The sequence below is a fragment of the Xiphophorus maculatus genome, chromosome 14 (assembly GCF_002775205.1).
Source record: "Xiphophorus maculatus strain JP 163 A chromosome 14, X_maculatus-5.0-male, whole genome shotgun sequence".
Classification (NCBI taxonomy): domain Eukaryota; kingdom Metazoa; phylum Chordata; class Actinopteri; order Cyprinodontiformes; family Poeciliidae; genus Xiphophorus; species Xiphophorus maculatus.
This window is the reverse complement of record NC_036456.1, coordinates 23400608-23425387: the sequence shown is the minus strand read 5'-3', so window position 1 is coordinate 23425387 and position 24780 is coordinate 23400608. Positions and strand designations below refer to the sequence as shown.

Sequence of the window (24780 nt, the reverse complement as noted above, 5' to 3'; positions counted from 1 at the left end):
GTGTTTTTGGACCCGGAGAGAACCCACCATGTACAGGGAGGACATGCAAACTCCCTGCAGAAAGACCCCAGGCCGGGAATCGAACCCAGAACCTGCAGAAAGACCCCGGGCCGGGAATCGAACCCAGAACCTGCAGAAAGACCCCGGGCCGGGAATCGAACCCAGAACCTGCAGAAAGACCCCGGGCCGGAAATCGAACCCAGAACCTTCTGGCTGCAAGGCAGCAGTGCTATCAACTGCACCACAGAAAAAAAATCTACTTTTGGAAATTTTCTGAAATTTCCAAACTCTTTCTAGAAAGTTTTGAGTTTTTTGTAGGAAATTTTTGACATTTGAAACCCAGAAATGTCAAAGTTCTTTTCATGGAAATTTCTGACATTAATCTAAAAATCTGACTTTTCTGTTTTTATTTTTGCAAATTTTCAGCTTTTTAAACTTTGGATTCAGGTATTTTTGATGACAGAATTTTTTAGTCATATTGTAAAAATATTATTAATATAAATGTTTGTTATATATTTTAGGACTTTTCAATCTTTTGTGTGAACCTGTATAACTCAATTTAAATAAACATTATTTCTATTCTAGGTGACATTTTAAAACTCTACTTTCTTTAATTTTCCCTAAAAATAAAAAATAAAAATATGAGGAAACGGAATAAAAACTCTGTAAAGGAGGAAACTCACAACACAAAGCAGGTGACTTTAATTAAAACATTTCTCGCTGAAAATTGTCCAAGACAATTCGTACAAATTCGTCATTTCTTACAAGCTCTCTGATTTCACAGAGTATAAATTACTTAGTGTTTACAACGGGAACCCGCTGAAGCAAAGAAAGAAGTCCAGAAAGAGTCTGAGAGGAACCGAACCCACAGGAAACAGAAGCACTGAGACGGGAAAACAGACAAATACGAAAGGAAACTGTTTCCGCTGAAGTCGCTTCTTCGTTTCCCTCCATGAAGGTGAGCTCAGTTCTCTCAGGTTTCAACCAAACAAGCTCTGGAAATAAAAACAACAACAAGCTTTTATGTACAATTACACAAATACTGAACATCTAAACCAGCCCGATCAGAACCATCCGGGCTGCTGGCGGGTCGGACGGCGCGGATAAATCAGTCTCTGCTGCTTCGTTACAAAAATAAACGTCTCCTCTGGTATCAAAATAGACGACAATCTTTTTCTTTCTCGTCGAAAACGTCCGGAGCGAACAAACAGCGAGGTGAACCCGTTTCATATTTACAGGACGAGGAACGGGTCGAGGCAGAACCGGGAACCTTTCACTCGCAGTCCGTGTTTCTGGGGGGGAATAACGCGGCGGCGGTCCAGACCAGCAGATTGTCGGAAGTGAAAGGTAGAAAAAGGCAGCAGGATGACGGCGCAGGCGCGTTGAGCGAGAAGAGCAAGGCAAAGCTGAAGGTGCTTTTGGACCACACGGTTCTGGAGAGGTACCGCTAAATTACCCCGGCAATTCACCGAGGAAGATCCCGTCGTTAGCATTACGCTAAACGTTAGCATTACGCTCAACGTTAGCATTGCGCTCAAAAGACCCGGAAAGGGATTAAAATTATTCTTTATTAGAAAGAATAACTTATTAAATTAAAAGTTCTCGCTGCTGTTTTGTTTAATCCTCCAAGCTGCAACCGGTTCGTACCATAAAAACAAGAAACAATTCAGCAGAAAACCTCAGAAAAATGTTAATTTATTGCAAAACTGATTTAATTGATCAGAGAACTGGAACCTTTAAATCAAGGAACTACATTAAAAAAATTCCTGTGTACCTAAAAACCAACAGTATTATAGATTACTCTTAATATATTATTCTTAATATAGAATATTCTTAATATTCTGTGGATTTAACAAATTTTGACATTTTCCCAACAATCTGAGCATCTTTTACGTTTTACCAATAAATTCCAGAGTTATATTTTAGACAGATTTGATCAACAAGAGGACTATCAGAAATTTATCACAAATATCAGCTAATTTATCAACTTTAGGCTCGTTAAGCCAGTTATCTATTGGTGCTGGTCACCTAAAGCATGTTAAAAGTTAAACTGTTTTTAATGAGATAAACTCTTTAGGAAACTGGCAGGTTTTAGATATTTATCTTGCCTCATCGTTTTCTGTTACATTTCTGCAGATTTAATGTTTTGCTAATAAACACGAAGCATCAGAGGAGCTGATGGGATGAAAAATGGCTCAAATAATCACAGATTTCTGCATCACATCTTAAATGTTTGACTAATTATTTGAATATTCAAATAGTAAAGAACTGGTTTGAACAAAACGAGGTGGAATTTGCTCCAGAAACTACAGGAAATCCACGGCGGTCCAACAGGACGTCAAACGGGTTCTATGAGGAATTTCCAATGAGATCGAACCCGAAACCCGACGGGATTTTGGCTCCAAAGGAAACCTGCTGTGGTCCAAAAGCACCAAGAGTTCCTGTGGTGGAAACCGAAGTTTAAAGGAGATGGAGAGTTGAGAAACTCAACGTTTGCTCCAGGTTTGGTTCTGGTACCGATTTAGAGATCCAGGCAGCATCTTCTTCTTCTTCCTTTCATCTGTGCTTCAGGTTTTAAATAAAACTTTGTTGATTCCTACATCGCTCCAGAAACGACAGAGGAAGAATTGAAACCGGAACTCAGAAAAGGTCAGAGGTCAAGGAGCAAACTGACCCGAACGAAGGAGGCGGGTCTTCAATACTGCAGGAGTAATACTGCCGGGTCGATCAGAGTCCGATTGAGATCAAAGTCTTTCAGTCAGACGATGCAAAATGTCAGAGAGAGGCGGTCCGAATCTGGAGAACCAGAACCAGAGCAAGGAGAGACTCGTTGTGAAAGAACTCTGGAGAAACCAGACGGATGGGTTCTGTCAGGAATGATTGGGTTCTGCTGACGGAACCAACTGGATCATCTGGGGACGGAACCAGGCGGAGTCGGGATGAAGAACCAAGAACGATCAAAGGTGAAAACTGAAACACGTCCGCTTCCTTTGAGCGGGTCCGCTCCAAGAATCCATCCCAGTCGAGCCTCGTGGTTCTGGACCAGACGGGCCTAATCCAGAACCAGGCTGTTAGCACGTTTATGTCAGATGGTTCTAGTCTCTCTGGACCTTCTGGTTCAATGAGGTCCTGTTTATTTTGGCCTGGTTCTGGCTCGGTTCTGCTGGGCTGTTCTCAGGATTTGGCACCCATATGAGGTCGATCCATGGACCCCTCCTCATCCGACAGGCCGGTTTCCACGGCGATGACCAGCGATGCCACAGAGGCGCTGCTCGCCATCGGCTGCAGCTCACCTGGAAGACGAGGAGATGAAGATGAAGTCAGCACCAGAACCAGCAGTGGTACCGCTAGCCAAAACATTAGCTGCACTAACCATAAACATTTGTCCTGCTGACGCTAAACAAACATAGTGTATAGCAGAAGCTAATGCTAAAGCGCTAAAACAACAGCATTTAGCAAAAACTGACGCTAAAGCTATAGAGCTACATTAATAAGTATCGCTGCACCGACTGCAGTTTTCCAGCCTGTTACCAATCTTTTAAAAAGCTCATCTTTTAAAAAGCTTATCCTGCCGACTGCCTTTTTTTTTTTTTGTCGGAAATGTTGCTCAATATAGCAAGAAAGTTGTTGGCAACACTATTGTCACTATTGTTAATTATAAACGTGCAGACAGAACTTGGTGGTCAGTCAAAACCTCTCAACAAAGAGCAAAAGACCACAGTGGTTGATTCTTAGATCTTTGCCAAGAGATAAAATCAGTGGATAAAATCAGCTTCATAAGTAAAAATCGGCCGATCATCAATCTCAAAAAATTAAGGAAATCGGCTGGCCTATAAATCGGTGCACCTCTATCAATAAGGTATTTAACAGAAGCTAAAGTAAGTAGCTTCTGTTGCTACCTGGAGTAAAGCAACTAAAAACAGCTTCTATGTTTAAGCTCTTGTTTCCCTGAACACAGATAATTCATCTAAAACTTGATCAACATTTATTTATTTTTTCTTAACTTCCCAGTTGTTTGTGTTCCTACTGTATTTTTTATATTTATTGAGACATGCAAATTTTTTATTTTATTTATTTGACTTGCCTTTGAGAGCATTTAAATTTTCTCTCTTGCACAATGAACTGGGTTCTGATTCTGTAATGCCTCAGAACCGCCACCGGGTGTCAGTGTAACTCTGACTAACGCCCAGCAGAGTGAGAGTCCAACCTGTGTGGGTGTCGGTGGTGGCCGTCACGGGGCTGTCTCTGAGCGGGTCGGGGTCCTGGTAGTCCTGCGGGAGCCCGACCCGCCTGACGCCGGGGTCCAGAACCACCGAGGACCCGCCCTCGCTCAGCGTCCCGTCGCTGGACGCCCCAGCCTCCAGCGCCAGGGCGCCGACTCCGCCCATCCCCACGCCGCCCAGCGCCAGGTCATAGTCCAGCGGGAGGTCGTCCAGGCAGTCGGCATTCAGCTGGGAGGAAAACGGAAACGGTCAAACCTTGAAATGAGAACAGAACCAGAACCGGAGCGAGCGGAGAGGAGCCGGACTCACAGCGATGCCCAGGGCCTTCAGGATGTTCATCTTACACATCGGACACGTACGATGGTCCAGCAGCCACGGATCCACGCAGCTCTTATGGAACAGATGTCTGAGAAAACAGGAAAATTCAAGCACTTCTCAAAAACTTTCAAGGTACGGATTCAAACTTTTCCAGCACTTTGGAAAGAAAACACAAATTAACCAAATTCACTATTATAAAAGATATTTATACTGTATTAATGTCTGGTGATAATATTCTACATTTTACAGCAGGACAAGATAAAACTAAATTTGTTTTGAAATTTTTTCTCACTCAGATTAAAACGATGCATTAGAGCCAAAATAGATTAAAAAAATCTCAAAGAATATTTCTGAGATTGAAAAATAGGAAATAAAAAAGAAAACACTTCAGAAATAATTTTCAATTTTCTGATTTTCAAAAATCAAAAATGTTTAACTTTTGAAAATGTTCAAAAGTGTAAAACTGTCAACCTTTAAGCGTCAGGAATTTCCACGTTTTTGAGTTTTATTCTAACAAATTTTCAACTTTTCAAACTCTAAAAAAACTCTTGTTTTTTCTAAATAATTTACCAGATTACTCTCAAAATTTGAGTTTGTTGGCTGAAGTTTTCTCCTTTTTTCCCCATCAAAAATGTCTTGCTGTCGTAATCGACTGATCTGACAACAAAACAATAATTTAATTCAATTTCAAGAACATTGTTTAAAGTATAAAATATAAGCCAACCTTCATCTGAATTGAGCAGGTCAATAAGTCATTGAGCCGTTAAGAATAATAAATATTCATGACATTGAAACAATAAAAACAAATTGTGTTAAAGTGAAGGGATGAATTTCCAAACTTAATCAAACGTTAAACTGAACTTTATTATAAACTGAACAATTTGCTTGTCAAGCTTTTTCAAAAACGTGAAAATCACCTAAATGAAATTTAGATTTCAAATATTTAACGCAGCTCCACTGCTGATCTGTGACCTTTAACCCTGACCCAACTACATCAGAAGATCGTTTCCTGATCTCTCTGTGACCAAAGCGATTTTATTTAGAGCTTTAAAGAAAGTTTTCTGTCGTCGTCGGTGGGATTGTCTGAGCAGATGGGAGAGAAGTCGGAGCGAAATGTTCCTGGACGTTCTGGGTTCTGGTCGGCTGCCTGGACGTCCAACCGGCTGTTTGCTCTGGGTGGAGACGGACCACAGAGATCACATCTGGACTGGGAACGCCTCGGGATTCCCACATCGCAGCTGGTTGCTTTAAGTCGGGTGTAAGAGTTTCTGTTGAGCCCAACAGAACCAGAACCGACACCAAATAACAAATATAAAGGTAGAAAACATCAATGAATCATTTGGTTCTTCTAAGTATTTACATTTTTATGTGATAGTTACTCTCCCCCAATTCAGCGTTTACATTCGCATGTGAAAATGGCTGCAAACAAATGCAGTTATACAACCATATATATCTGAAAAGCATTAGTAGAGCCTTCTGCACAACCAACAATGGTTTCCAGATGATGACAAAACTCTTGTTTTTACTGTTTTCTTTCAGTTGTTTCTTTTGTCAGTAATGTGTGTTTTTTATTTTTAACTTGTATTGAAACTCTAAAGATGACCGAAATAAATAAATAAATACATGCTGGGTAACGGTGCAGTACCTGCTGATTTGTAACATTTGAAACTGCTCATTTTCCAGCCACCAAAAAATATGAACTTGTACCAAAACCCAGCTGGGTGTTTTTTTTAAGCGCTTAAGCTGTTTTTAAGGCAGTTGAGACCCAAATGGAAGCATAAAAACGTGAATTTTGCTAAATACTGTACGTCCCCTTTGAGTTAGTTTTTGTCACACGAGGTTTTAAAAACATCCTCTGGGTTGAAAACATCTTCACTTCTGACCAACTTGATCCATCCTGAAGCTTCAAACAACCAACGCAGCTCCTTGTAGAGGATCGTAATACTCAGACTTCATTCAGTTAAAAGTCTTTTCCAGCATTTCTTATTTGAAGGAAGGAAGTTTGAGTTTCTACCTGCAGGGCAGGATGCGGACCACATCGTTGGGCCTGTAGCCTTCGATGCAGACGGCGCAGTTGTCGAAGTCGGCCTCCGTCTCCTGGTCGCCCTTCCTGATGGTGCGAACCTGAAGTTTGCTGATGGCCTTCTTCGCCGCGTCGCCAAGACGACGCTGCAGACGGGAAACGGGAGAGAGAACGACGTCGAGGATTAACTGTTTCCCATCGTTAGAGGATGAAACTGTTTATTCAACACTTGGTTGGCTGTGTTGTGGGAACTCTGAGGTTCTGTTGACCCGTTTTCTGGTTCTGTGCAAACCAGGGTTTTTCATTATAGTTTAGTTTTATTTCATTGTGACTTTTTGTTTGTTTCAGTTTTAGTTAGTTCTTGGAGGGTGTTTGTTTTTATTAGTTAAATATTTAGTTTGTTTAGTTTTAGTTTTCTTACTCTTCTTGAAGTTTGGATCTAAAAGTTAACCCAAGTATTGTATTATAATTATGTTTACTTTGTTTGGGTAATAAATAATAAAATATCTGACTGGTGCTTTATCTCAACGTTTGCTGTCGCCATTTTGTGAGGAAGAGCCAAATTTACCGATAGTTGACATAAATTGCTTGCGTGAGAAAAAATAACTCAAAAAACTTCATTTCACAAAAGTTTGAAAAGGCGATAGATTCATAAACACAAAACTAATGTCTTTATATCTCTGATTTCAGTATATTTTAATTTCATAAACAGACCAGATGGTCCCAGTTTGTTATAGTTTTTCCCCATTATTGACAGTTTTTATGTATTGGAGATAAAGGCATTTTCTGAAGTTCGGTTCTGGTTGTTTTGTTGGCTGTGATTAATTATAAACCCGTTACCTGGTTCCGGTCGCGCGCGTTGGCGTATCTGAACCTCTGGATGTAGTAGAAGACGAGCCAGGCGAGGGAGATGATCATCAGCACGATGAAGGAGATGGAGACGAACACCACCGACGTCCTGCTCACATACTTCTGCAGGTTCCTGGTGCCGATGGTGATCGTCATGGTAACCGTGATGTTGCGCTCCAGCAGCGACACGACCTCCCGACCCTTCGGCTCCGGGATCATGATGACGACCACCTCGCCTGTACCTGAGAGAAGGAAACGCTCGGTCACTTCCTGTTGGTTTTATTCTGAAAGGTCGTGGAAGATTAGATTAGAAATGTTATAAAAACTTTTTCACAATTTAAATTTGAGACCAAAAGTGAAGTATAATATAAAAATATTTACTAATACCTTAAAAACACTTTTTTTTAAAACTTGAGACTAAGGTGATGTTTGAACTGTTTTGCATTTTAAGCAATAAAATATTTTCTTACTTTAAAAAAGGAACTAAATTGTTCTTTACTTCCATTTTTTCTTATATTTATTTTAATAGCTTGAAACATGAATGGTAAAGGCTTTACATTCTGTTTTATTTTATTTTCCAGTCTATACCTTTAACACTTCATGTCTAGTTTCATAAAAATTAAGAAAAAAAAGAGTTTTTTTGTGATACAAACATAATAACTACATATTAATTACAGATGAAACATGTTTGGCTGCATCTATGAAAATAAAAATATCTTTCTAAAGAGACCAAGCTTTTCCTTGTAATCCAAAAAGTTCAAGAACAGCAGCTGATTTTATTTTTTAGGTGTTTTTTTTTAGTGCTGCCAGTTAACAGATTCAACTCAAATAAAAAAAGTTTATTCAGATTCTGATGAGTGAGGAACAGAAATATTTAAAGTTTTATTTTTTTACCCAACTCAGCTTGAGTTCAAATTGTGGGTAATAACTACCAGCTCTTTGTTGGAGGATAAAATGATTGATTATGAAAGCAGAGCTGAGTTCAATAAAGATGAACTTTTAAGCCTTTAATGCATCTTAAACTTCACAGTGAACTGAATCCAGAGCCTTTAAACTCAGCGATGAGCCGTTCATATAAACCATCAAACTCCAAGAAAGGCTTCAGTTCGTAATAATAAACTAAATAAACAACTGATTCTGAAGAGCAAACCGAGTTTAGCTTCATTTAGTCTCAGCAGCTGTAATCTCACTTGTATGTTTGTGAACATAAACTAATCTGACTAATCAGCTACACATAAATGTTTTTGTAGCAGCAGCTTGTGATTGTTAAATGTTGACGTTTTCTAGCCGACACCCAGCAACACCAGTCCGGCCAAATCTGGACGTCAGGCTGCAGAAACCGATCAGAAAAGACGTTTCTTCAGGCGCTGCAGTGAAACTTCACCATATTCACATTTTAAAGTGGAAATATTCCTAATAAATAAGTAAAATCAACAACAAAAGTCTAAACTTTAATATCTGTTTGAGATCGGCGGGTGTTTTGAATTTAATTTTAAAATCTTTACCCCAGTTTCTACTAAACAGATTCATACTGAGTTGTTTGTCGCTCATATTATAAACTGATTCATTTCCATGAACTCTCAGTGTGTTTTACAGTGTAAACGTTTTAATCTCAGGTTTATAGTTTCATTACTGGAATATTTTGACGAGCGCATTAAACTCTGGGAAACGTTTCCACCGTTTCTCCTCTTCACCTCTGAATCAATCGGACACAGATTACATTCATCACCTCGCTCACTGATCCAATAGCAGCTTGAGCCTGACACATCCCCACATCGCCATGGCGACCACCGCTCTAAAAATACACTTTATGAGCCAACATGGTGGGCGACGCGCTGAGTGGCCTGGTTTCACTCCAGCGGACCGATCGGCTTCAGGATTCAGCCTCAACACGAGATTATGTAAGCCTCTCTGAGGACGATTCACAGGATTTCTGTAATCCTGCAGCAGGTTTTACAGCGAGTCCCGTCAGACTGCCGCAGGCAGCGCCGCTCCACATACGGAAAACCAGCTAAACACAGAAATACAGGCACAGAAAACTAGTTTCATGCAAAAATATAGATAAGGAACACCAGTTTAACAAAAAAATACAGATACGGAACACCATTTAACACAAAAATATAGATAAGGAACACCAGTTTAACAAAAAAGTACAGATACGGAACACCATTTAACACAAAAATATAGATAAGGAACACCAGTTTAACAAAAATATAGATAAGGAACACCAGTTTAACAAAAAAATACAGATACGGAACACCATTTAACACAAAAATATAGATAAGGAACACCAGTTTAACAAAAATATAGATAAGGAACACCAGTTTAACAAAAAAATACAGATACGGAACACCATTTAACACAAAAATATAAATAAGGAACACCAGTTTAACAAAAAAAATACAGATACGGAACACCATTTAACACAAAAATATAAATAAGGGACACCAGTTTAACAAAAAAATACAGATACGGAACATCATTTTAATGTATAAATATATATATGGAACATAAAAAAATAACATAGGTAAATAATATTCGCTAAACATGTTATTATTATTACGCTGTTTTTTGTGAGCGGAGGGGGGACTTCCTCGTTGAATTACTTCTCATTCTGTCTCCTGTTGTTCCAGTTTTAATTTAGAAACTTCCAGGCTTGCAGAAAGATGTAACAATGGGCTGAACTCTGACCTGATCTCCATGATGTGTGCAGACCAAAGTCTGCAAATGACCAGGAGCAACAGGCTTGAATGGATCCAACATTTTCCACAGGAATAAACTGATTTATCAAGAAACTGAAACTGTGTCAACACCTGAGACTAACCAGAGCTGATTTAACCATTTTAGATGCTGTAATTACAGCCAAACTCCTGTCATTTTAGAGCAAATCACTGAGGTCAGTGTTGAACGTCTTCATGCATTCCTGGAGTTTTTAAAGGCCTATTTAACTCATTTTATCACGTGACCCTCAAGGAGTTGGACTCTACAAAGTGATACTTTAATAAAGAAGGTGATAAATAGCAAGACAGGAAGTTAAAGTAAAAGAGGAAGTTTTAAAATACAATTGCAGACAAATCATTTGGCACAAAGGTCAGGGTGGCAATGATTCTGAGACTAAACATAAGCTCGATATTCTGCAGCTGCTCGCTCGAAATCAGACTTTAAAACCTTTCAGTCCCAAATGTCTGAGGAGAAAATTCAATCTGTCGACCACATCTCAGCTGTTTCAGATTTAAATCTGAGGTTTAGCTTGTGACTGGGGCCTGACTCCGTACATCCTGATGTAACACCAAAGAGAGGCGGAAAATATCCCGGAGCGACACTGGCTTCCACAGACAAACAGAGTCTGCAGAAGTTTAGCTTTAGACACGTAAGAACAGGTCTATGTGAGCTGGACCAGAAAAATGCACCAAGTCCTAACAAGTGTGCAGCACACAGGCAACATGAGGGCAGAGACTAGGAGGGAAAACTTTAATCAGAAACAGGCGAACTGAAGGAATGCTCTCACTGGGGTTTTGACATTTGTAGGAATAATTCAAACCAAGTGAGATGGAGGACATTTTAAAAACAAGGTAGACTCAGGAAAGTTAAAGGTGGACGGATACATTTTTACTTTTACATGAATAAAAAGGTGTTGAAGTAGTGCTACTCTTACTCGAGTACAATCTTTGGGTACTCCGCCCGCCTCTGATTGTTATGAGTTGACACTTTATTAGAATATTTAACTGAATATTTAAAGTATACATAGTTCCCACAAGTCTGAACCAGAAGTGATCCACGCCACTGAACGGCCATCTTGCAGCACAAAGCGTAGATGAGCTTGTCTTCCAGACCAACAAGGAGAAAACATGAGGACTCTTGATGAATGTGCAAAAAAAATACATAAAATCACTGCAGGCAGGATCCATCCATATGAGACAGAGAACGTGTCATAACACAGTTAATAGTTGTCATAGCAACTGTAATAATAGGTAGTTATGGATACCTATCAAAATGGCTGTCAGTTATAAAGTTCTCAGATGTGTCATGTGACACGAGAAGTTAGTATGGAGAGATAACTTTATTTGTATTACAGTAAATTGTGTGAGAACAATTTCAGATTCTTTCACCTTAAAGTTAAGGAGAACCTCAGGGCTGACTGCTGGGCCGTTTTTCTTTTATCGACTTCTCCACATGCCTACGATACACATTTTAAGATCATATACTGTTATACATTTCATGAGGATTTTGTGACAAATCAATTGTACATGGTTGTGTTCTTCACTGTGGACTTGATAATAACTAATTATTAAAGATTTAATTGTCAGACCTCTTAACACTTTTTTCTAGCAGCCATTTTTATGGCAGTATTTTAGGAAGGTGAGGACTCCAGCAACAGTTGTGTTATTAAAGTCACACCTGCCACCTTTAGTCTGCATTAAACGGACCAACATTTGGAAAAGGGTAATAAAGAACAATCAGTTCAGTTTTTTATTGTTCCACATGAAGGATGTAGGTTCACAGAAAAAGTCAGAAAGTCAACATAAATACCACGCTCAATGACAAGGAAGGAAACCACTAAACTTTCTAAAGTGTTTGGCCAAATTCAATTAAGACAAATGCCACAAATATCCTATAAAAAGTGAAAAAACAAAATGGCTACAATTTAAAATCCGAAGACTATTCGACAAACTCTGCCTGGAGACCGCACGCAACAATGTTCATTGGTTGATTTGTTTTCTTACCCAAATTAGTCTTTAAACAAGCAGCAAAATGTCATTGTTTAAACATATTTTCCTTTTAATTTGACTTCAAACTGACTAAGTATCGAACAGAGAGCCGGTGTTTAACGGTCGTGTCCTGTTTGAGGTGATAGTTTGGTGGTGTTTTATGAGGTTTATGTTACCATCTCTGAGTCTCACCTATGACTCCAGTATTTACAGGAAAAGTAAATACCGAGAAAGACGAGATGCAGCTCCTGATTGTTTGCTCAGCAGAGACTGTATTTGCTCTCAGTGGAGACTGGAAGAGCACAAGTTGGATCAAATCCCTGGAGGCCAACGTTGAACTCGTATCGACTGAGCAAAATAACAAAAACATTGATTGGTGTTGACCTAAAAATATTCCCCTGGGATCAATATCGCTCCTGTGTAACCGTGAGGTCCTTCACAGCAGTTATATAATCGCCAAACTAATTTAAACCCGACTGAGGCGGTCATGTTGTCGCCCAAAAAATCCAATCACAAGTTGTTCAGCTGAGTTTTTACTCAACATTTTCAGAAAAAACAACTTTAAATTAGGCTCTATTTTAGAAGTGCTGATTTGCATTTTCATCTTTTTCAAAAATAAAGAAAAACAAGTTTTGATTCAGTAACAGACGTTTCACGTTTCAAACAAGTTCTGCATGTTTTGTTTCATCTTCTCTTTTGTAAAGTAACATCAGATAAAACTAGAAAGAAATGCAGTGAATGTCAGAAGGTAACTTTTTTTGTTTTTACAGAAATGTGTTGAGGTATCTGAAAGGAGGGAAAAAGTTCAAGTTGCTAATTCACATTTTGGAAGGTTGAAGTGCAACAAACTGTTGCAGCGTAGTTAAAGTGTGTCTCTAATCTTTATCTATCAGTCTGCGTTTCCCCATTAGTTTCCTCCCCTACAGTCACAGAACCATGCGAGTGAAAACAAGGGACAAAGATATTAAATTTTATTCACAAAGGTCTTAAGAAGTCTTAAATTTGATCTGGAACCTGCAGGAACCCTGAAAATGTCTGTTTTAGATCATCTTCATGAATGCAGCTCAGTCCTGTTTTAATCTGTCATGTTTACCACCAGGAGATTTTATCTGGCTCCAGTAAATAAGGCCACACTTCCTGCTCAGCATCGTACTGTCGGTTTAAAGCCAAACCATTTAGGCTGCAGATGCTTTAGGAATAGAACCGAATCATTTTCCAACAGTTGCAAAAACATTCCAGAATCCCAAACTTCATTAGTTTGCTTACAGCTGTTGGGAAAAAAAATTTTTACATCTTATTTTATCTGCTGAAATCACTAGATAAAAGAAGTTGTGTAAATTATTGTCAGCCCAGAAACTCAGACGTAAAATTTGATTCATGTTCCCTTGATCTGCAGAAATCCAAGTAAACCTGGTCAGTAAAGGCGTCAACAGACCATCCTGCACTTTGAGATTAGTAGAAATCAGATGTGACACCTATTACTCTGAACACTTCACTGCAGACGGGTTTCAAACATGGCTGCAAACTGGGCCAGTTCTCGTCTGTACTTGTTGTGGGATTTGTAGTTTAAGAACCAAATATCACCGGTAGCAAACTTAACCCCTAGAGAAGATGGATTGGCTCAATAGCTGCTTTTTTATTGATCATGTATTTGATAATGTATTTAAAATTTAAAAATTTAAAAATTTTAAATACTGAAAATAAATTTGCTTGATGGAAACACGAATTTTGTAAAAACTCTTGTTTTTGTATTAAAAGTTTTAGTACTAGGGTGAGATGGTTCTTTTGCAAAACTGCAGTAGAAAAACTTTTTTCACATCACATGATCAACAAGCAGATGTTACTACTGGCAAAAACCACAAAGACGAAAACAGGAAGTAGTTGGAGGAACACGGTGTGGAATGTTTATGACTTATCGCCTGAACAGATGCATTTACATTAGATTGGAAAACCCGCGATTACGAAAATGTGTTTTTTCAACACAATTTCGCTTTTCTCTATTTTCTCAAATACTTCAACAAATTCCTGTAAAAATGAAGAAGTTAGCTTCCAACGTTCACACTGCATTTTTACAGAAATGCATGTTTCTAGTTTTATTTGATATTACTTTACAACACAGAAGATGAAACATAAAAAGCGCAGAACTTGTCTCTGAATTATTATGAAACCCTCTGAAACTTTTGTTACTGAATCAGAATTTGTTTCTCTTTAAATATTTTGTTAAAAAGATAAGAAAGTTAACTTTGGTTTTAGTACAAATCAGTACTTCTAACAGAGACAGACACATTTAAATTTGTTGTTTTTTCTGGAAATGTTGAATAAAAACTGCTGAAAACTGGTGGGAATATTGACAAACTTGCGAGCGCTTGTAATGGAAACGCAGCTGTTTTCTGACATCATCATCGTGTAGAAAGACGTTTCTACACCAAGGCTTTTCTGGAATTAATTAAAAAATTAAGACTTTGATGGAAGTATGGGCATTTTTACAATTTCTTCAAGTTTTAAATGTTGATTTTTCTTTTCAAAATGTTAGACTTTGTAAGAATGTTGTTGTTTTTTTCTAAACAGAGTCAAGCGGTCCAGAAAAACCCCAAACAGAAATCAAACCTGAACTAATTTATCAGACGTTTCTGGATCTGATGTCCCAGTTTGAGCTTCGTGTGACGCGATGAGCAGCTCTGATCTGAGAGATAAAGTGATGAAGCAGCTGATTCCACACTGTCTGCTTTCAGGTGGATTAACAGCCAGCAGGCCTGACCAGACGGGGAATCCACCCACCCACCCACTCTGACCTGGAGGTCAAAGATTCACCACTAAAAAAGAATCACGTTCGTCGAGATTTAAATCCAGAAGCCAGGAAATATCTGAATTAAGCAGCATTTTGGTGCTTTTGGGAAACTGAAAACATCTACTCCAAATAAATCAGGTTAAAAATAAGTGTATTTGTGTCACTGAGTGGGAGGCAGAGCCATAATATTATGCAACAGGCAACAGTTTGCTGCTATAAATGTAATCACTGGATTTTACCGACCGGACGTGACTCAAAGAAACTCGTGCCTAAATTTAATTAGCTTTTCCAACTCTGAGGGGAAAATTACTGATTTTATCTAACAAAACAAACAAAAAGGGGCAAATAATGATTCATCATTTTTTCCATTGTGGTCAAATTTGAGTAAGTTGTGAATTTTCTCATCAAATCTAAACATATGTTGGTATAATAATGCAAGAACACGTTCTCAAAGACCAATGAACTTTAAATTATAATGAACATTTAACACTGAAATGTTAAATACCCAAAATAAATAAACAAAACAACAGAAACAAATAAAATGCATTATGAAGTTTATGTACACAAAATCATCCTTCAAAATAAGGGCCAGTTGAGACCAGAACACCAGACTGAAGACTTTTATCATTCAGTTTTTTAAAGAATGAGAAGAAAAAACAATAAATCATGCAAGTGGAAATGATTTTGTTTGTTTTATTTTACCATGCTAAAACTGTATCTCGTTATAAAAACACTGAACTTTAAACACAGTAGTGGAAACCGAAAGCAGAAAATGGAGAAATGTTTCGTTGAATTTAGTAGAAGTATGTCTGCTTATGGTGCAGAATATTAACACTTCTAGTTTCTTTTGATCTTATAAAGTAAAACTATGCTTATAAAGCATAGTCAATGAATAACTATGGTATTAAATGATTTCTATAGTTGTTAACTAGCTAGCCTGCAGTCGGCTGCTATACACAAATCCTCGTTTAGCCTCTAATCCGGCACACTTAAAAAAACGCATTAATTGGTGGCTCTGTTTTACTTTCTGTGCTAAATATAACATCAATTCATCTCACTTATTTTTAACTCTGGTACGTGAGTCAGCAACTTTTGCACTTGTTGTCTAGCAACCTACCCTGTAGACATTATAGCTGGTACTGACAACAGGTTTTAGCCAACTGTTGACATCCATGTTTCCCATTAAACTAAATATATTCTCATAAAGGAGCTGGTAGAGAGAAATGCTTCAGGAATGCTGACAAACCAGTTTCACAACATTTTTCCTTCCTGGGTTTAAAGGAACGTTCTGCTACAAACAAAATAACTTATTACCTCAGCTGAAATTACACAACAATGACCAAATGATAACAAAAACCAGATGGTGAAACAAAATTAATTAGATTTTTTTAAGTCAGTGTAGAAAACAATAGGCGTACACATTTAAAAGAAGTTTTAGAGTCAGTGAAAGAATGTTTTTAAGACTATAAAATCTAAAACTGACCAAATTCAAGACATTTTCTGATATTAAAACTCAAACATTTTATATTTTTAACTCGTATGTGGGCTAAATTAAATCCAAATTAATCTGTCTCTTCTCTGTGTTTTCATCATTCTGAGAATATAGATTCCTGCAAACGTAAAGACTGAGCATCTCTTAATTAAAATATTCAAAATATGACTCCAGACCTGAAGTAACTTTATTTATTGGACGTATATTTCAAGGTTATCCCTTATGTTTGCAGATTTTTGTCTCTTAATTAAATCAAAACTCTAATAAATCTATGTAAAATCATCAGGAGCAGGTTAATCACTTGTGATTTGACTGCATAGTGATTTGAACAAATACCAAAGAAATTCATCTGAAAAAAGACTGAAGAAGCCGTGTAATGAAGATTTTAATGAAAACCAGACCAAACGATTGGTGGATAAACACGGCAACCTGAAGACTCAACAGCGTCTAAACGACCTGCAGATGTTTCGACTGGAACATTCACCGAGTTTCCAAACACGGATTCCAAGAAACTAAAAACGTCATGAGAAACTAGATTTAAAGTCAACAAATGGAGAGTATTTTCCATTTTCTTCCTGGACTGAGCAGTCAGAGTGGAGGCCTGCAGGAGGAGCTGAAGGCGAGTCCAGCTGTCGGACAGACAGCTGTTGGTTCGCTGCTGCCGTTACGTAACGCAGCGCCGCATCGTGACCGACAACAACACGTCAAGCTGCTCCGCACGTAATCCAATCAGAAGAGGCCGAAACATCGGAGGAGTTAATATCCTGCTGCTCCACAGGCTCGGCTCAAATCTGTCTGAAGTTTATTACAATACATCAATTAATCAAATGATAAATTAAAATGAGCTCAGTGATTTCCATTTGCATGATTTACTCTACCAAAAACTGGACGATAAAAGTCTTCAGTCTGGTGCTTTGGTCTCAACTAGGATCATTTTGTTTACAGCGATTTCATAATTCACTCTATTGGTTGTGTCTGTTTTGTTTATTTATTTTTGATATTAAAAGTGTCTTCCAGTTCCAGTTAAATACTCATGAGAATTTAAAGTTTATTGATCTTTGAGAATGTCTTGAAAATGGTCTCAAAATAACATTTATAGATATGATGCATCAGCACTAACATCGGTAAAGGCTGATATTAGCCTTTTTTTAACATATTGGTGAATAAAACCAGGTCGATATTAACAACCAATATTTGTTTTCATCTTGTTGCCATTTGTTTCTGCACATCAAAACAATAAAGAGATACCTGATTGGTAAATATCAGGTATCGGCCACAGTAGCAGTATTAAAATCAGATATCGATATCGGTCCTCTTTTTTTAAATTTTTTACCCCTCCAGGGGGTCTTTTTGTGGGCTCTAGTGTCCCTTATATGACAGTAGGCTGACAGGAAACGGGGAAGGAGAGGAGGGAAGAAATGCGGCAAATATTATCGGGTCCGGGAGTCGAACCCGCGACGGCCGCGTCGAGGACTCAAGGCCTCCAAATATGGATCGCGCTAACCACTACGCCACCACGGCACGCCCATCTGTCCTCATTTTTATATCAGTGCATAAATAACATTATTATTTATTGCAATAACTTCAGGGATAATATATAAAGCCATTAAAATCTGTTATAGTTTTCAGGCCTCCCCAGAAGCTACATTGTTTAAAAAGCTCAGATCAGACTGAAACAAACTTGTGCTGAATTTATGTTCCTCTGAAGTCCAGATATCAAAAAGAAACTTTGTAATCTGCAGAACAGCAGAAAATATTTCCTCTTGCTCCAAAAAAGGTTTATTTTTATCTTCCTACTTTGAAACTTTTGAAACTGATGCCTTCTGTTTTTTCTCAAAAACTTCTGATAGTAATTTTAAAATGTGAGTTTTCTTTGGCAAACTTTTGGCTTTATAAACTCAAGTTTATTTGTTTTTCTAGAATCTTTTTGAATTTTCTCCAGCAAAGTCTCCTTGTTTTTTCTCGAAAGTTTCTGAGGTTAATGTGAAGATTTATGAATTTTTTACTAGCATTTTTTGTTACTTTTTCAAACTGAAATTTCAACGTTTTTTTTCCAGAAAAATTGAGATTTTTTTAAATAGCAAATTTTTCGACTTTTCAAACTTGGAAATGTCTGCTTCTTCTAGAAAATTTCTGAGCATATAATCCAGATTTCTGAGGGGGTTTTGGCAGAAATGTATTCCTCTTTTTTATCTACAATTGCCCTATTTCGCCGTCATAAACACCCTGTTAGTTTGAGTTGGATGGAGAGAAATAAAGTGGATTCCCAATGAACCCAGCTTCTGTTTCGTACCTTGATGGCGCATGGTGATGGTGTCGTTGGGGTTGGTGGAGCCCACGTTGAAAATGACCACCGCCGAGGCGTTGTGGGCGGCAGCATGGCGGATTTTGTCCCTGGTAGTGCAGTTCCCATGGGCTATCAGCGCTATCCAGCCGGCCGCGGCCTGCGAGGGCACCACGAACCGGGTGTGGGGTTCACAGGCCTGCCGGTCCAGAGGGGAGGCGGGCAGCACCACCACCCCCTTGGCGTCCCGCTTCGGGGAGTGCTCCCCGTAGCGGCCGCACTCCGTCTTCTCGGTGCGCACCTCGGAGGTGGCCGGGTCCATGTAGGTGATGTTGACGAAGGCGGTGTACCACTCCTCCCGCTCGGCCACGGTGAAGTCCAGACACAGCAGGTGGACGAAGCAGAAGGAGAGCAGCCACGTAGAGAGGGCCAGACTGCGGCAGGCCGCCACCAGAGAGCCCGGCGCCATGGCGGTCCTCCCCGGGGAGAGAGGTCGGAGGACACCGAGAGCTTCAGCGCCGACGAGCACTACTACTCCACCATGTCACCCACCGGCCTACCGAGAGTTTATTTCACCGAGTTTATCGACGCAAACTCCGGGTTTGCTTCGCCGTTCAGCCCCTCCCCTCTGCTGCTGTCAGCCAGCCGTTAGCGGATTCCATTTCCAGCCAAACAAAAACGGTTAAATCCCGAACAATGGCGGCTCGGAGTGAAATAAACCCCGGGCACGATCCGACCGACGCCCGCCGGGGTGATACAGCAAGCGGGCGGACACGGAGCACCGAGACCGTGGAGAAATTAGATTTTTGCTCTTTAAAGCTGACGTTACTCGCAGCTGCTACACTGCATTGTTTTGACTGGGCCACTGTGAAGCTACAGGAAGCGAGGCGACGAACTTCCGGAAGTTACTTTTAAAAACAAAAGCCTCTTTGTATTTCGAACACAAACTCAAATTTGCCGAGTAAGACTTGAACATCTATGCTGAAATAATGCTTTCTTAAAATAAATATATTTAAAATTACGGAGTTTTTTTTCAACGATTTCATGTATTGTTAAGAGAAAACACGGAAATCTGTATTTTACTTTGACGGCCTATAAACCCTTTCACTTTATGTAGCTTAAATTACGATAATGCTGCCACCTAGCAGTAATAAGGAAAATTACAAATCATTATCTTTTGGACAAATAATCGTTATTTTTATATAATAAAATAAAAATGACCATTGATATAAAACTTCTCCACGTGTAAATATCTGGCATATTTACATGCCTGTTTATTTTACTCATCTTGATTAGCATGGACTTTTATCAAAGAAATTCAAATACATTCATAAGTTTCATTAACAACAGCAACAATAAAAACAACAACAACAACAATAATAATAATAATAATAATAATAATAATAGTATTTTTGTGCCCTAACACAAAATTATTGTGTTAGCACTTCTGTATTATTGGGAATTAAATGATACAAGCCAATATTTGTAAGACATTTAAAAAGGTTTGACAAGCTATGACAAGTTTTCATTTTCAACCGCCAGATAAGTTGATTGTGGTGTATTAAATAGACTGAAACTATATTGTATTGTACACATCAATGACTTATATTCATACATAGTGTTTCTTGTGATGTTAACATGGTTAATTCATGTTTCCAAATCACTCCTGTAGGAGGAGCATCAGAAGTTATAATTTACATATTTTCTGATGCTGTAAAGGACAGTTTCTCCTGAGGACTCCTGCAGACCAAGGAGCTCCATTTAAAGACTCTTACACACTGCGCTGTTTTTATTTTTAATATTTTTGTTGGCTTTCCTCCTCATGTTTGTGTCTGTGCTTGTATATTTTTAGGTACTTTCTGTAAAAGTTCTATGTATTCCTTTGAACTATGAACTATCTAATGTAAAGAGATGGGGGGGGAACCCTGTAAGTTGTTTTAAAAAAACATGATTTTTAATGGTTACAGTCACTGATTAAATAACTTTACCTTCATTTTAGCAAACTATTTATTTTTCTATGTACTGATGTTCTGTTCAGAACTATTCCTCAGGAGCCACAGTCCAGCAAGTTTTAGGCATTTTCCTGCCCCCACAAACCTGCTGTAAGTAAATTAATGACTGCTAGACTTAATTGCATGTTTAGTGGTTAATGCATTCATTGATGCAGGTGTGCTGGTGCAGAGAAATATCTAAAGCATGACAGACAGTGGATTCTGAAAATTAGGAATGAAAGCCAATGATCTACGTAAACCTTCTGATTTTAGACTCAGTGTTGGAAACGCTGAGAAGAAACAACTTTGTTAGAAACAGACTGTCTGAGGAATGCGCTGTTAAAACACTGGAAGTGTTCTTGGGTTTTGTTTCTGCTGAACCTGCTCAATTAGAAAACGTCTTTGTGCTGGAAGGCAAACGGAAGTTTTCCTTCTGCATAAGGAAGTTCTCCTTATGCATTCCAGCAGGTGTGATGGTGTTTGAACTATGTGAAGAGTAATCAAGGAAACACACATTCACAAAGAAACTCACAATACATTTGTAAATTTGTTTGCTTCAACCTCAGTGCAGCTACCATGTTTTGTCCGTCTGTATTGAAGGAGATGGTCTAAAACGGTGGACTTGGATGCTGACTTGTGCAGAGAAGTGCAGTGGCAGCTGGAATGTAGCCATGCTGTGAAAGGTAGACATGGAGAACAGGGAAAGGAGATCAGAAGAGAACCAAGTATCTCAGAATGCCTCATGAGTTGGACATCCCAGTGAAAAGTTTATACAAACTCAATAGAAAGTGGGGAATACATGAAAATGTTCAAAAATTAAAATATTATAGTTTATTTGTGCTGTCTTTGTTTAATTACAACAACTTCTCTAAGTCCAGCCCAGAGTGTCATACTTGGATCGTCCACTTGTTGCTGCTAAGGACAACAGAGGAAACAGGGAGGTCCAGTTCTGACACAGGTCCAATAAAACCTTTTAACAGGATGAAGAATCTCTGGAGAAGATGAGTAATTTCTATGAAAATGTTAAAGCGCCATTTCTACTCAACGGATTAGAGGTGAATAGTGATTTGTGTATCAGTTTGGTGAGATGGAGGGGAAAGAAGCACCAACCATCACAGCTTCCCTCCCTCTCACAACTGACTGGGGAAACTGGAGTAGGTCTGTATTACCACTCCAGACACAGTGACTGGCTGAATGCATTATGTGACTGACTGTGAGTATAACCAATAGTAATGCATTCAGAGCAGTACAGGAATGCATGAGGGCAGGTTTTACTCTGGGTCACACCAGCTGGCAGTGGAGCGTAGGAGCAGCGCCTGGCTCTGATTGGTTGTTTCTAGTTAGCGCTGGGAGACGGCAGAGGAGCAACATTTTTTCTCTGATTTTCAGCAAATATAAATATATATTTTGTTGGAAACTGTGGTATTCAACAACATTACTTGAGTATTATTGTGAACTATTAGTACTCTCTATTTCAGTGAAATTTCTGGATACTTTATTTAACACAAGTAACTACAACAAAGAGAAAACAAACATATTTTAACAAATATATGTAGGAGAAACAGACACATTCCTACAAACCTTCCTAGTTTTTAGACCTGCTTTGTTGGTTACATGTTATTTTCTATCTGTAGGGCTTTACTCTTACTTGATTAATGTCTTGAAAAGCTACTTCTTACTTTTATTTGAGTAAAAATATATTGAAGTAGTTGTACTCTTACTTGAGTAAAATTTTTGGGTACTCTATGCCCAGCTCTACCTACGCTACATCGCTTGGTATTTATTTATTTCCAGGAATAAACCCAGTCCTCTTTTATTTCTGTGCAGAATTGTGCTCATTATTTGCTTTAAGACATTAGTTTCAGCAATGTATTTTCTAAAGCTTATGCTAATTATTCAGCATTTCTGTTGACTCATGCACACTTATATGTCACTGAGTAATTTTTGTTTATTTTGTATTAAACAATATGGTTATTTCATTTCACATAAAGGTCAGAACCTCCATCTTTACCACAAATGGAGAAATAGAGAACAGAAAAAGTTAAACACCTTGTGGGAATGAATCAGCCTGAAAGCATCTCTTCTATGAAACACAGGCATACCAGTTTATTCACATATTTTTAAGGTGGGTGTAACTTACATCTATTTATACTCGGAGTTGACTGATTCAAACTTTCATTATTGAGAGGTAAAATGGCTCAGAGAGGAGTCCAGCAGGAGAAAATCTCTTGTTCCATCTGCTTGGATCTACTGAAGGATCCGGTGACTATTCCTTGTGGACACAGTTACTGTATGAACTGTATTAAAGACTGCTGGGATGGAGAAGATCAGAGAAGAATCTACAACTGTCCTCAGTGCAGGAAAACCTTCAGGCAGAGACCTGTCCTCAAAAAAAACATCATGCTAGCAGAGTTGGTGGAAGATTTGAAGAAGACTGGACTAAAAGCTGCTCCAGCTGATCACTGCTATGCTGGACCTGATGATGTGGCCTGTGATGTCTGCACTGGGAGGAAGATGAAAGCTGTCAAGTCCTGCTTAACGTGTTCAGCTTCTTACTGTGGGGATCACCTCCAACCTCACTATTATACTCCACCATTAAAAATGCACAAGCTGGTGAATCCATCCCAGAAGCTGCAGGAGAACATCTGCTCTTGTCACAATAGGGTGTTGGAGATCTTCTGTCATACTGATCAACAGTGTATCTGTTATCTCTGCACTATGGATGAACATAAAGACCATGAAACAGTTTCAGCTGCAGCAGAAAGGGCTGAGAAGCAGAAGGAGCTCCAGGAGAGTCGACAACAAATGCAGCAGAGAATCCAGGACCAAGAGAAAGATGTGAAGCTGCTTCAACAGGAGGTGGAGGCCATCAATGTCTCTGCTGATAAAGCAGTGGAGGACAGTGAGAAGATCTTCACCCAGCTGATCCGTCTCCTCCAGGAAAGAAGCTCTGATGTGAAGCAGCAGATCAGATCCCAGCAGGAAACTGTAGTGAGTCGAGTCAAAGATGTTCAGGAGAAGCTGGAGCTGGAGATCACTGAGCTGAAGAGGAAAGACGCTGAGCTGGAGCAGCTCTCACACACAGAGGATCACATCCAGTTTCTCCTCAACTACCCCTCACTGCCAGCACTCAGTGAGTCTAAAGGCTCATCCAGGATCGATATTTGTCCTCTGAGACACTTTGAGGACGTGGCACCAGCTGTGTCAGAGCTCAGAGATCAACTACAGGACGTCCTGAGAGAAACATGGAGAAACATCTCAGATGCAGTAGCTAGAGTGGAGATTCTACTGTCAGAACTAGAACCAACTGCCATGGAAATGGCTGGTCAATGTTTAAAGACCGTATACCATACCCCTGATCACTCAAGTTGGACACCCAGGCCATTCGTCCCCCCGCCCCGCTCCAGAGCCAACCCTCCACCCCCACCTGCATCCTCTCTTTTCTCCACAGCTGAATCCCCACCCCAACCACTCTTCCGCCCACCACCATTATTTATGATGAGATCAAGGGGACGAGCGGGGAGACGGCTATGAAAACCAACTGGCCTAGAAATCTTAGTTCTGGTACTGGCACCGGGACATTGACTGAACCAACAGTTCCTCGGAGCAGGGCCGTGCAGAGATCTTTGGAGCTGCAGGGTTTCATCGTTAAAAAGGTTCATTGAACAAGATCTTAAAACAACGTACAACAACATAGCAACAACCCATCAAGAATCTAATATTTAATTGGATCCTACTGTGTCCCTGTCATCATGTGGGGACAATGCAAAGCAAATGTAGTCTTTTTTTCTTGATAGGTGTAAAGTTGTGGTTTCTGCTGCTGACAGCTGAAGGATTGTGTTGATCTGAGACTGTAGCTGTTAGACTATAGGAGAGAAGATCTCTGGTTATGAAGTTATGAAATAAGCAAATTTCCTGCTTTTTTACTAAATAAACCCAAATAATTTCTGACTGTCTATAACAACTTGGCTGCTTTAAACATTGAAAAAGCTCAGAGGGGTTAACTCTGCATAATGTTTTTGATGTTAGCACCTCTGAGAATTTTAAGACTCAGAAATATCAGGGCAAAGAAAACTCAGTAGCTGCTTGTAGGGCCCATCCAG

General features: G+C 39.2%; 2 protein-coding genes across 2 annotated transcripts; one reads left to right on the top strand and one right to left on the bottom strand.

The window, feature by feature from the left end:
- Nucleotides 1–677: 677 nt before the first annotated feature.
- On the bottom strand, nucleotides 678–19794 carry LOC102227468 (RING finger protein 150-like). Its single transcript, XM_005812331.2, has 6 exons — nucleotides 18696–19794; nucleotides 7405–7655; nucleotides 6556–6710; nucleotides 4533–4629; nucleotides 4208–4451; nucleotides 678–3293 (listed from the first exon to the last, which is right to left on the bottom strand). Exons 1-6 carry the CDS (start codon nucleotides 19153–19155, stop codon nucleotides 3175–3177), a joined length of 1326 nt encoding a protein of 441 aa, XP_005812388.1. The 5' UTR covers nucleotides 19156–19794; the 3' UTR covers nucleotides 678–3174.
- A 3076-nt stretch (nucleotides 19795–22870) lies between these two features.
- On the top strand, nucleotides 22871–23788 carry LOC102219547 (E3 ubiquitin/ISG15 ligase TRIM25-like; the record flags this gene model as incomplete). The annotated part of the gene is made up of 1 exon (XM_005817515.3): nucleotides 22871–23788. A coding segment is annotated over exon 1 (918 nt), but the record flags the coding sequence as incomplete, so codon positions are not given.
- Nucleotides 23789–24780: the final 992 nt, after the last annotated feature.